Raw genomic sequence first — 13,648 nt, forward strand, 5'->3', positions numbered from 1 at the left:
GAAACTCACTAGTAGACAGGCTTGAAATGGATTATAATAACTTAAACTAAAACCTCAATTTTTTCTTTGCAAGTTGCAGCACAACTTGATGGAAGCCCAGCTAGCTACAAAATAAATACACTTTTTCACAAGAAGGCAAAATAAATATGACTATTTTAAAAAATCGCTTGAAGCTTGAAGCCAGCTCTGCCAATAACACATGGGGCTCCATATTTGTTACTCTTCAACAGCTTCTCTAAGGAATGCACAGGAAAAAAAAAAAAAAAAAAAAAAATGATTGCTTTCAGAGACGAGCAAGAGACAAATTCCCAGTGGCCTAATTATTTCAGAAACCCCAATCCTAGACAGATACAGGACAATAGAGGTAGGTATAGAAGGAATCATCTGTAATTCTTTTCTCTCTCTCATAATTAATTACTGAAGTGCTCTCTGGAGAAATCCATGTGCCAACAGAAGAGGAAAAGCAGGAACTGGCTCTTAAGTCTCATCCTGAGGTGGCTTTCATATACCATTAAGATTCAGTAGAAAATTAAAATCAAATAAAGACTTCTGCATTGAGAGTTTGATGATTTTTAGTGCAAAATAAGGCAAGATAATGGTTTCAAAATAGATAATATGTGCTTTGGTCAATGTCTGAAAAAAGATGACAAACATAACAAGACTAATATGAATGACACCTATTTATTAAGGGTTTTCTATGTGCCTGACCATCAATGATTGTCATGGCTACCCTAAACGAAGATTTGATACACGATTTGCAGATGAGCAAACAGAAACAAAGAGAAAAAACTTACCCAGGACCCTACAACTAGTAAACAGCTACACCAAGTCCCTCTTACTCCAAAGCCTGTGCTCATTCATTTAATCAGGATTTGCTATGTGCATGTCTGTTTTAAATAACTGTATAAACATTAGAACTGTTTAAAAAGGATTATATGCTGATATGAAAATATTTACAATATACGTAATTAAGGTTTTCTTTTTTTAAAGTAGAGAGTAGGGTATAGTATGATCCCTGATTTGTAGGTAAAAACATACAGAAAAATCATATACACACATATCACTGGCATGTGCACAAATTATTTCTGTGGAAATTAATTACTAAAACCTCAACTGATGGGGAGTGACTATGGGTAGTGGCTGTTGAAGAGAGAATTTCATATTCCATTATGTATGTTTTCTCAACATTCTAACTTATTTAACCATAGATATTTATTATTATTTTTTAAGACAACAGTTGTTGTCTCAGCAGTGATATGCTGGGCCATTTTAAGTATATGTCTGAATTTTTAAATAAAACTAACAAATATTATTATATAATATAAAGACATTTTTAAACTGCATAACAATAATGGTCCAAATTGTATTTTTTCATTTCATATATCTTTATAAATAGCTGTATGAAAAAAGATGCCTGTGATTCATGAATTAAGAACCCTTGCTATTATAGCACTGGTTAAGAGGGCACTCTGTGGAATCAGAGCACCTGGGTGCAAATCCCCTACTTGCTACTTACTTCCAAGCTCTGTGATCTTGGGCCACTAACTTAACCTCTTAAGCCTCATTTTTTGCAGTTATTAAATGGCAATAATAATGCCATCACTCTAAAAGCCTATTGCGAGGATTCAATATGAATACATGTAAAGGGTTTGGAATAGTACCTACAACCTAGTAAGTACTACATTCTCTGTATATGCAACTAAAATTGTAACCATAAAATTGTTATATGTTAGCAATTATTATTATCATTACCAACATCCCTATTATTAGAAAAATACTTTTCAAGTGATTGCATTATATAACAGGTTATGCCTTCTCTACTTCTCATCAACTTAAAGTGTTAAGTGCACATAGACTAATGTAAATGGGCTATAGGTGAAAATAAAAATTAGAAAATGATAAAGGAGAAATTGAAAATTCTGGTATCTTTCTTACAGTAACATTCCGCACTATAAAATCAGGAGCTTCATCATTTGTGGGGTTGATTATAATGTAAAATGGTATCTCCAAGGAGCGTCGTTTCCCATCAGTGACATACACCATGAACTGGTCGGCTGTTGGTTCCATCCTCAGATGCCTGGACTGCACATAGTTAATGTGTAAAGCCTTCATGTCTTTCCACTGAAACGAAGCTAGAGCACACCAAGATGGAGCACATAAATAAGAAAAAGGGTTTTTTTCCAAGTTACTGGTCCTTAATCCTTAATCTGATAGCCTATTTCTCAGCAGAGGAAATAAGAGGTCATAGCAGTTGACCTAACAATCAGCTTCAGGGGCTGCTATAATCACTATAACCATCAACATAAAAACAGATAGCCATAAATTATAAGGAACAATTAAAATTTTCATGGAGAACAGAAGGGCAATAACTGCTAACTAGGATTACAGGGACTTCATGACCATTCTTTATATACTTGGAATGAACGTCAGAGAGACTTTCCTTCCCTTGATTAAAACCAGTGCTCCTGTGTGAGCAGTTCTTGTCATGCTTGAACAAGAAAGGAACCATCTCTTTCATATAAAGGCAAAACAAGAGTCTATCAATCATCTGCCTACTTGACTACATATCAACTGGTAGGAATGAGTGGAATTAACTGACCTGTTATTTTGGTATTCTGACATTGCCTTAAATCAAAAGATAAAAAGATTGGGATTGACATATATACACTAACATGTATAAAATGGATAATTAATAAGAACCTGCTGTATAAAAGAATAAAAAAAAAAAAAAAAGATAAAAATGCTCTGTGTTGTGTATGAGTCACAGGAGAAACTGCATAAACTTTAATGCAATTAATCTTTCTTTCTTCCGACTTTATTCAGATATAATGCACATATCATCGTGTGAGTTGAAGGTGTATGACATGTTGATTTGAAACATTCTATACCACAAAGTATTTATCACAATAAGGTTAATTAACATATCATTCACCTCATATAATTACTATTTTGCTGTTGTTGATATGATGAGAACATCAAAGCTCTCCTCTCAAAGCAACTTTCAAGTGTATAATAAGTACTGTTAATTATAGTCATCATGCTATACCTTAGATACCCAGAATTTATTCATTTTATAACTGAAAGTTTGTAGCCTTCAACCAGCATCTCCTGCATCTCCTCACCCTTACCCTCAGCACCTGGCAACCACTATTCTACTCTCTGTTTCTATGAGTTCAATATTTTTAGATTCCACATATAAGTAAGACTGTACAGTATTGGTCTTTATCTGTCTGATGAATTTCACTTACTATAATGCTCTCAGAGGTCCATCCATGTTGTTGCAAATGGCAGCATTTCTTTCTTTTCCATGGCTGAATAATATCCTAATGTGTGTGTGTGTGTGTGTGTGTGTGTGTGTGTGTGTGTGTGTGTGTGTGTGTGTGTCTAACACTTTTTCTTTTGTGTGTGTGTGTGTGTGTGTGTGTGTGTGTGTGTGTGTGTGTGTGTGTGTGTGTGTATACCACATTTTCTTTGTCCATTCATCCATCAATGGACATTTAGGTTGTTTCCATATGTTAGCTATTATGAATAATTCTGTAATGAACATGGGAGAGCAGATATGTCTTTGATATCCTGTTTTCATTTTCTTTGGATATACACCTAGAAGTGGAATTGCTGAATCATACAGAAGTTCTATTTTTAATTTTTTGAGAAACTTCCATAGTGATTGTACCAATTTACATTCCCAACTAACGGTTGGGCTCCCTTTTCTCCACATCCTCGCCAGCATTTGTTATCTCTTACCATTTTGATAACAGCCATTCTAACAGGTGGGAGATGATATATCATTGTGCTTTTAACTGGCATTTCCCTGATGATTAGTGATGATGAACACCTTTTCATGTACCTGTTCCACCATTTGTACATCTTCTCCAGAAAAATGTTTACTCAAGTCCTCTACCCATTTTTCAATCAGATTGTTTGGGCTTTTTGTATTGAGTTGTATGAGTAATTTATATATATTAGATATTAATCTCCTACCAGATATATTGTTTGCAGACATTTTCTCCCTTTCTATAGGTAACTTTTTCATTTTGTTGATTGTTTCTCTTCCTGTGCAGAAGCATTTCAGTTTGATGTAGTCCCACTTGTCGATTTTTGGTTTTTTGCCATTGCTTTTGGTGTCAAATTCAATATGAATACAAAAATCATCATCAAGACCCATGTCAAGGAGCTTACTGCCTATGTTGTCTTCTAGGAGTTTTATGGTTTCATGTCTTATGTTCAAGTCTTTAATCCACTTTGAGCTAATTTTTGTTGTGTCCAGTCTTATTCTTTTGCATGTGGCTGTCCATTTTTCCTGACACCACTTCTCAAAGAGACTGTGCTTTGCCCATTGTATATTCTTGGCTCCTTCATTAAAAATTAATTGACCATATATGCATTGGTTTATTTCTAGGCTCTCTATTCTGTTCTATTGATCTATGTGTTTGTTTTTATGCTAATACCATACTGCTTTGATTACGATAGCTTTGTAATAATAGCTTGAAATCAGGAGGTGTGATGCCTCCAGCTTTGTTCTTCTTTCTCAAGATGGCTTTGGCTATCTGAGGTCTTTTGTGGATCCATACAAATTTTAGGATTGTTTGTTCTATTTCTGTAAAAAATGCCATTGGGATTTTGATAGGGATTGCACTGAATCTATAGATAGCTTTGAGCGGTATGGACATTTTAACAATATTAACTCTTTCAATCCATGAACATGGGATGTGTTTCCATTTTTGTCTTCTTCAGTGTCTTTCATCAAGACATCAATTCTATGTCTTATGGTTCTTGGCATATAAATCTTTCACTTCCTTGGTTAAAATTATTCCTAAATATTTTATTGTTTTTGATGCTATTATAAATGAGATTGTTTTCCCTATTTCTTTTTCAGATAGCTTATTGTTCATGTATAGGAATACAACTGATGTTTGTATGTTGATTTTGTACCCTGAAACTTTATTGAATTTGTTGATTAGTTCTAACAGTTTTTGGTGAAATCTTTAGGAATTTCTATATATCATATCATCAGCAAACAGAAACATTTTACTTCTTCCTTTCTGATTTGGACGCCCTTTATTTCTTTTTCTTGCCTAATTTCTCTGGCTATGACTTTCAGTACTATACTGAATAGGCATGATGAGGGTGGGCACCTCTGTCTTGTTCCTTATCTTAGAGGGAAAATTTTCAACCTTTCACTGTTGACTATGATGCCAGCTGTGGGTTCTTCATATACAGGCTTTATTATGTTGAGGTATGTTCCTTCTATACACAATTTGTTGAGAGTTTTTAATCTTAAAAGGATGTAGAAATCTGTCAAATACTTGTTTCTGCACCTATAGAGATGATCATAGGATTTTTGTCTTTCATTCTATCAATGTGGTGTATCACATTTATTGATTTGCATATGCTGAACTACCCCTGCATCACAGATATAAATCCCACTTGATCATGGTGTGTGATCCTTTTAATGTGCTGTTGAATTCAGTTTGTTAATGTTTTGTGGAGAATTTTTGCATCTATATTCATCAAAGATATTGATCTGTAGTTTTCTTTTCTTGTAGTATCTTTATCTGTCTTTGGTATCAGGGTAATGCTAGCCTTGTAAAATGAGTTTGGAAGCGTTCCCTCCTCTTCCTTTTTTTTGGAAGAGTTTGAGAAAAATGAGTATTAATTCTTCTTTAAACGTTTGGTAGAAATCACCTGTGAAGCGATCTGATCTTGGGCTTTTCTTACTTGGGAGGTTTTGGATTACTGATTAAATCTATTTACTGATTACTGGTCTGTTCAGATTTTTAATTTCTTCATGATCCAGACTTGGTAAGTTTTATGTTCCTATGTTGTCCAATTTGTTGGTGTATAATTGTTCAGAGTAGTCTCTTATGATCCTCTGTATTTCTGTATTAGTTGTAATATTTCCTTCTTCATTTCAGATTTTATTTGAGTTCTCTTTTCTTCTTGTTAAATCTAGCTAAAAGTTTGCCAATTTCATTTATCTTTTAAAAAAATCAATTCAGTTTCATTAATCTCTTCTATTTTTCTGTTCTCTGTTTCTGCTCTGGTCTTTGTTATCACCTTCTTTCTGCTAAACCTGGGCTTAGTTTGTTTTTGTTTTTCTAGTTCTAGTTGATTTACTTTTTTAATGTAGCATTTATCACTATAAAATTTTCCTCTTAGCACTGCTTTTGCTGCATCCCATATATTTTAGTGTGTTGTGTTTCCATTTTTATTTAAGATTTTTTAATTTCTTTTTTAAATTTAATCTTTGACCCATTGGTTGTTCATAAGTGTGTTGCTTAATTTTCACATATTTGTGAATTTTCTAGTTACCTCCTGTTATTGATTTTAATTTCATACCATTGCAGTCAAAAAAGATACTTGGTACAATTTCAATCTTTTTAAATTGCTAAGACTTGTTTGTTGACTCATCACATGATCTATCCTGCAGAATGTTTCATGTGCACTTGAGAAGAATGTTTATTCTGCTTTTGTTGGATTGAATGTGCGTATAGGTCTGTTAAGTTCATTTGGTCTAACATATATTTCAAGTCTAATGTTTCCTTATTGATTTTCCATCTGGACGATCTATCCATTGTTGAAACTGGGGTACTGAGGTCCCTACTATTATTGTATTGTTGTGTATTATCCTCTTCAAATCTATTAATATTTGCTTAATATATTTAGGTGCTCCAATGTTGTGTGCATATACATTTACAGCTATTATATCTTCTTGATGAATTAAGACTTTATCATTATATAATGACCTTCTTTGTCTCTTGTTACAGTTTTGACTTAAAGTCTCTTTTGTCTATTATAAGTATATCTACGCTTGCTCTCTTTTGGTTTCCATTTGCATGGAATATCTTTTTCCTTCCCTTCATTTTAAGCTTATGTATGTCCTTGAAGCTGAAGTGAGTTTCTTGTAGGCAGCATGTAGTTGGGTCTTTCATTTTTCTATCCATTCAGTCACTCTATTAATGCAATTAATCTTAAACCCAGATTCTCTCATATTTAAGATAGATGTACCCCAACAGGTGCTTAGAGAATAACTCTAAAGTGTTGCCTTTGGACAATTGTGTTTTTGGTGTCTGTTTTTGTTTTGGTTGTTTTCTTTTTGCCTGAAATACCAGAGATATTTCATTATCTGAGAGGTATTTTGGTTTCAAAACTAATGTCATTATCTTCAACATTTCCATGGTATGTTTCCTAATCTTTTCTGCCCATATCTTTTAAAAGTGTTAAAAAAAACTGTGAGAATGAGACCAGTGAGCTCCACCAGATTTATCCTATCACAGTATTCTGTGTTGCTTTCAGGGCCTTTAAAAACATTATTTCTTCAATATTTATTCTTATATTTTTCATAAGTGAAATTTCCATTTATTTTGAAGTAAACTCCCATATATGGGGAAATTTTAAATGAAAAATTAGAATGAAAAACAATAATACTCAAAAGTGTTGGTAATAATAATAATTCCTTGAGTGTATATAGTACTTTGAACATTTCTGAAGTCCTAACCCAGTCATTAAACGTGATCTAACCAATCAGTCACAAACATAGGCTAATTATTGCTGGACACAAAGCCATGACTTACCTATGCTGATGCCAGTATTGCTTTTTTCAAAACCTGCAGAAGGTAGTGTGTTTTCAAGGTAGCCGAACTGGGGAGGAGAAACCAAAACAAATTCCAAGTCATCTGCTGCAGTGTCGGGGTCAGTGGCAGACAAATGGTTAATAGTAAGGGCTGCTGAGAAACCCTCATCTACAAAGAACATGGTACCTGCATATAAATAATAACACAATTATGACTTAGCGTGAAATCCTCTAATCAGAATAGTGAGAACAAAAGGGAGTGATTGAAATTCCAATTCACAGAAGCCTCCTACATGCAAATATACTTCCATGGGAGATATTCATTTCCTTTGGCATAATTCTCCTTACAGTGAATATATTCAGGGGTAATGAGGGGAATTTAATTTGACTTAACGGAATTATATTTTTTTCTTGTATAAGCAAGCCAGACAATAATAGAAAGAGAGCAGAAATACTAAATGCTTCAGTACAGCCCTTTAGTCACTCTCAAGGAACTCTGATTTCCCTTGTGTCTATAGAAGTGACAAATGAAACTAAAAACTGCCAAACTGTTTTAATGATAAGTCACTAAATGTGGTTTATGTACTCTTCAAGATCAGTTGTTACCTCTGTTTGTCAGAGCATTAATTGCCTGAGAACTATTATGAATTGCTCATAATGAACATTTTTTCATGGCTTGGTGCTTAATTATTCTGCAGGGATAATGCTTCCTCCCCAGAACATTGCTTAGGAGATACTTTGCAAATTACAATAACATTCATACATATGTTTGTATTTTTTTTGGAGACACAGAGCATATACACAATGCCTATGAAGAGATGACTTTCTAGAAAGCAAATAAGGTCAAGTATATATAAATGGTCTTGCTAATATACTCATTCAATTCTAATAGAAATTATTATGGATAAAATAAATTATTGGCTCTCCAGCAGGCAAATGATATTTTCCCACATGAAATAAAACCAGAATATCTGAGGATTGCAATGTTGTCTTCATTCCCAAGTGTGTGCACACACACAGACACAGATACACACACACACACACACACACACACACACACACACACACACACTTGCATTCTCTCTCCACACGGATTTATCTAAATATTTTTTTAACATCTTTATTGGAGTATAATTGCTTTACAATGGTGTGTTAGTTTCTGTGGTATAACAAAGTGAATCAGCTATACATATACATATATCCCCAGATCCCCTCCCTCTGTGTCTCCCTCCCACCCTCCCTATCGCACCCGTCTAAGTGGTCACAAAGCACTGAGCTGATCTCCCTGTGCTATGCAGCTGCTTCCCACTAGCTATCTATTTTGTCTGATATTAGAATTGCTACACCAGCTTTCTTTTGATTTCCATTTCATAGAATAACTTTTTCCATCTCCTCACTTTCACTCTGTATGCGTCCCTAGGTCTGAAGTGGGTCTCTTGTAGACAGCATTTATATGGGACTTGTTTTTGTATCCATTCAGCCAGTCTATGTCTCTTGGTTGGAGCATTTAATCCATTTACATTTAAGGTAATTATTGATATGTATGTTCCTATTGCCATTTCTTAATTGTTTTGGGTTTGTTATAGTACGTCTTTTCCTTCTATTGTGCTTCCTGCCTAGAGAAGTTCCTTTCCCATTTGTTGTAAAGCTGGTTTGGTGGTGCTGAATTCTCTTAGCTTTTGCTTGTCTGTAAAGGTTTTAATTTCTCCATCAAATCTGAATGAGATCCTTGCTGGGTAGAGTAATCTTGGTTGCAGGTTTTTCTCTTTCATCACTTTAAATATGTCCTGTCACTCCCTTCTGGCTTGCAGAGTTTCTGCTGAAAGATCAGCTGTTAACCTTATGGGGATTCCCTTGTATGTTATTTGTTGCTTTTCCCTTGATGCCTTTAATATTTTTTTCTTTGTATTTAATTTTTGATAGCTTGATTAATATGTCTCTTGACATGTTTCTCCTTGGATTTATCCTGTATGGGACTTGCTGTGCTTCCTGGACTTGATTGACTATTTCCTTTCCCATATTAGGGAAGTTTTCAACTATAATCTCTTCAAATATTTTCTGACCCTTTTTTTTTCTCTTCTTCTTCTGGGACCCCTATGATTCGAATGTTTGTGCATTTAATGTTTTCCCAGAGATCTCTGAGCCTGTCCTCAATTCTTTTCATTCTTTTTTCTTTATTCTGCTCTGTGATAGTTATTTCCACTATTTTATCTTCCAGGTCACGTATCTGTTCTTCTGCCTCAGTTATTCTACTAGTGACTCCTTCCAGAGAATTTTTACTTTCATTTATTGTGGTGTTCATCATTGTTTGTTTGCTCTTTAGTTCTTCTATGTCCTTGTGAAACGTTTCTTGTATTTTCTCCGTTCTATTTCCTAGATTTTGGATATCTTTACTATCATTATTCTGATTTCTTTTTCAGGTAGATTGCCTATTTCCTCTTCATTTGTTTGGTCTGGTGGGTTTTTACCTTGCTCCTTCATCTGCTGTGTGTTCTCTGTCTCCTCTTTTTACTTAACTTACTCTGTTTGGGGTCTCCTTTTTGCAGGCTGCAGGTTCGTAATTCCCGTTGCTTTTGGTGTCTGCTCCTGGTGGCTAAGGTTGGTTCAGTGGGTTGTGTAGGCTTCCTGGTGGAGAGGACTGGTGCCTGTGTTCTGGTGGATGATAGTGGATCTTGTCTTTCTGGTGGGGAGGACCGCATCCGGTGGTGTGTTTTTGGGTGTCTATGACCTTATTATGATGTTAGGCAGCCCCTCTGCTAATGGGTGGGGTTGTGTTCCTGTCTTGCTAGTTGTTTGGCATGGTGTGTCCAGCACTGTAGCTTGCTGGTTGTTGAGTGGAACTGGGTCTTAGCATTGAGATGGAGATGTTTGGGAGGGCTTTCACTGTTTGATAGTACATGGAGCCAGGAGGTCTCTGGTGGACCAATGTCCTGAACTCAGCTTTCCCACCTCAGAGGCTCAGGCCTGACACCTGGCCGGAGCACCAAGACCCTGTCAGCCACACGGCTCAGAAGAAAAGGGACAACAACAACAACAACAAAAAAGAATGAATGAAAATAATAAAATAAAAAATATTAAAAATTTTAAAAGTAATAAAAAGAAAGAAGAGAGCACCCAAATCTAAAAACAAATCCACCAGTGATAACAAGTGCTAAAAACTATGCAAAAAAAACACAAAAAACAACGGACAGACAGAACCTAGGAGAAATGGTAAAAGCAAAGCTATATAGACAAAAGCTATAGAGACAAAATCACAGAAAGAAGCATACACACTCACAAAAAGAGAAAAAGGAAAAAAAAAAAAATATATATATAAAAGGAAGAGAGGAACCAAATCAATAAACAAATCTACCAATGATAATAAGCTCTAAATACTAAACTAAGATAAACATAAAACCAGAAACAAATCAGATGCAGAAAGCAAACCCCAAGTCTACAGTTGCTCCCAACATCCACTGCCTCAATTTTGGGATGATTTGTTGTCTGTTCAGGCATTCCACAGATGCAGGGTACATCAAGTGGGATGTGGAGATTTAATCCACTGCTCCTGAGGCTGCTGGGAGAAATTTCCCTTTCTCTTCTTTGTTCACACAGCTCCTGTAGTTCACCTTTGGATCTGGCCCCGCCTCTGCATGTAGGTCGCCTGAGGGCATCTTTTGGGAAGTCTGAGTTCTTCTGCCAGCATTCAGTAGGTTTTCTATAGGAGTTGTTCCACATGTAGATGTATTCCCGAAGTATTTGTGGGGAGGAAGGTGATCTCCACGTCTTACTCCTCCACCATCTTGAAGGTCCCTCAGATTTATCTAAATTTTTAAACAAGTAAATTCTTTTGCCCTGTAATCTTTCATAGATCTGGGGGTTTCCACAAATTTGTACTGAGGCAATTATTGGAAGCAATTCTGTATGGTGGTTTTCTATTTTTACTATATGTAAAGTGCATCATTTCACTGGACCATGGGTATGACACTAGGTGAAATAATAGAACTTTAAAAGAAAAAATTGTCACCTATTGCAATTGAAGGTGATTGGTTGTCCACTGGATACACTGTGATGTTGAGATCATACACTGGAAAGGACTCACGAAGAGGAACAGATGGATGAGGTCCATTCACAAAAGGGCCAGCTTCTGTGTCCGAGACTACCAACGTTATGGTGTCAAAACAAGGCACCAGGCCAATCTCACCACCTGGAAGACACAACTAGAGTTTAAGCCTGACTTTTAAAAACATAGAATACCAAGATGAAACCCATTCACACTTCCTCTACAAGCATAAAATGGCAAGGAAAGGAATTTATGTGGTTAAAAGGTAAAACTCAATTTGATCTATGCAATTAAATAGAGTCATAAAAATAACGCAAAAATGCTTGCCCATCTGTTGCCTCTGGTGAAATCCCTGCCAGCCATCTATCACCATATGGAGGGGCAAAACAGGGCTAACAAGGGTCTGACAGTTCATAAATGAATAAGGGATAGACACGAAGCTTGACTCGTGATGGCTTTACTCTTCTCTCATAATTATTAGTGTTAGGACCAACCTCAGGGAGAACAGAAGGCACCCCTTTCCCTCTGGTAATTGTCTTCCCATTTGCATTAACCACCTTAAATGAACAATCATTCACTACAGAAGAAGCAGAATAGGTGAAATACAAATATAATCCACATTTTTGTGATTTGTTTCAGTATTTTCCTCATTACTTAATAGCCAAGATGTTAGCAAAATAGCAACAGCACCAGGAAAAGAAGTGGCATTTATTTTCATCTTCTGTTTACTCTTTAGAGCTTTACATCTATGGGATTCAAAATGGCCCCAACTTAGGCAATGAGAGGAAAATGGAAGAAAATGTCAGGACTAGATAGTTTACCAGTAAATAGAACTGAACAAATAGAACAAATAGAAATCTGCTCTTGGATTACTAACTAACAGCACAGAGGTGGGAATGCTTGCTGTCCAGGGGACAGGAAAGTTCTGCAGATATGCTTTTGATAATTCTCATGCATCACTCTGAAAGTGCCAAAAGGGAAGCAATTATGTTCGAAGTTTTGATGAGTCTAGGACACAAAAGATCAGGGATGTCATCTCTTTTCACAAGGCACATTGGTCAAATCTACAGAGCATTGTGTTTGGCATTATTCTACCTGTTTGAAAAAAATGACAAGGAAAAGCTCGAGATGATATTATTAAGCAACCAAATGATTAAAGGATGAGATAACTGGACTTATTTTTAAAAAACAGTGAAGTTGGGCTTCCCTGGTGGCGCAGTGGTTGAGAGTCCGCCTGCCGATGCAGGGGACGCGGGTTCATGCCCCGGTCCGGGAAGATCCCACATGCCATGGAGCGGCTGGGCCCGTGAGCCATGGCCGCTGAGCCTGCGCGTCCGGAGCCTGTGCTCCGCAACAGGAAAGGCCACAACAGTGAGAGGCCCGCGTACCGCAAAAAACCAAACCAAAACAAAAAAAAACAGTGAAGTTGAGAGAACTAAAATTAAACAATCAGCCTTCAACTTCAGGAAAATTTTTTTAAAAAGATACCTCTCATCTATTCATAATTATATAAAACAAATTGGCATAAAGTTTGTTTATTCATCATTCACTTGATAAATATATACTTAATGCCCGTTATATGAAAATTAGTGTTCTGGACGCCTCAGCAGAGAAAAAGGCAGACGTGTTGAAAACGTCAAAAGACAGTTCAAAAGAATGTCAAATGTCCAAAGACCTACTATGTGTCAGGAGCTGACACAGTCTAACGGTAGAGAAAGAAATGCAGTTTGGTTAGAATATCACAGATATGTGTATGTATTAAGTGGAACCATATGAAATTGCTACTATTAAGCCATTTTTTACCTATTAAATGGAAAATTCATCTATCTCAGCCTGATTATGTACCAGGTGCTGAGGGTGAACAAGGATGAGAATATTGGCTGATGATGGCATAGGGGCCAAGGCACACACACCAGAGAAAATCAGAGAAGTCTTTCCAGATGGCCTTGCTGGCTTTGTACTGAGCATTAAAGGATGAGTAGTTTATAAGGCAGATAAGGCAGAGAATTGGGAGATGAGGAGAGAGGACGTGT

General features: G+C 36.0%; 1 protein-coding gene across 1 annotated transcript in view; it reads right to left on the minus strand.

Annotated features, from left to right (window-relative positions):
* Positions 1 to 13,648, minus strand: part of FREM1 (FRAS1 related extracellular matrix 1) — a 154,427-nt gene that overhangs the window by 66,270 nt on the left and 74,509 nt on the right. The window contains exons 16-18 of the mRNA XM_007465647.1: positions 11,580 to 11,759; positions 7,575 to 7,760; positions 1,936 to 2,132 (exon numbers count right to left, since the gene is read on the minus strand). Of these exons, the coding sequence (XP_007465709.1) occupies positions 1,936 to 2,132; positions 7,575 to 7,760; positions 11,580 to 11,759 (563 nt within the window). The remainder of the gene's footprint in view (positions 1 to 1,935; positions 2,133 to 7,574; positions 7,761 to 11,579; positions 11,760 to 13,648) is intronic.

This window comes from Lipotes vexillifer, unplaced genomic scaffold, assembly GCF_000442215.2.
Source record: "Lipotes vexillifer unplaced genomic scaffold, Lipotes_vexillifer_v1.1 scaffold31, whole genome shotgun sequence".
Lineage (NCBI taxonomy): Eukaryota > Metazoa > Chordata > Mammalia > Artiodactyla > Lipotidae > Lipotes > Lipotes vexillifer.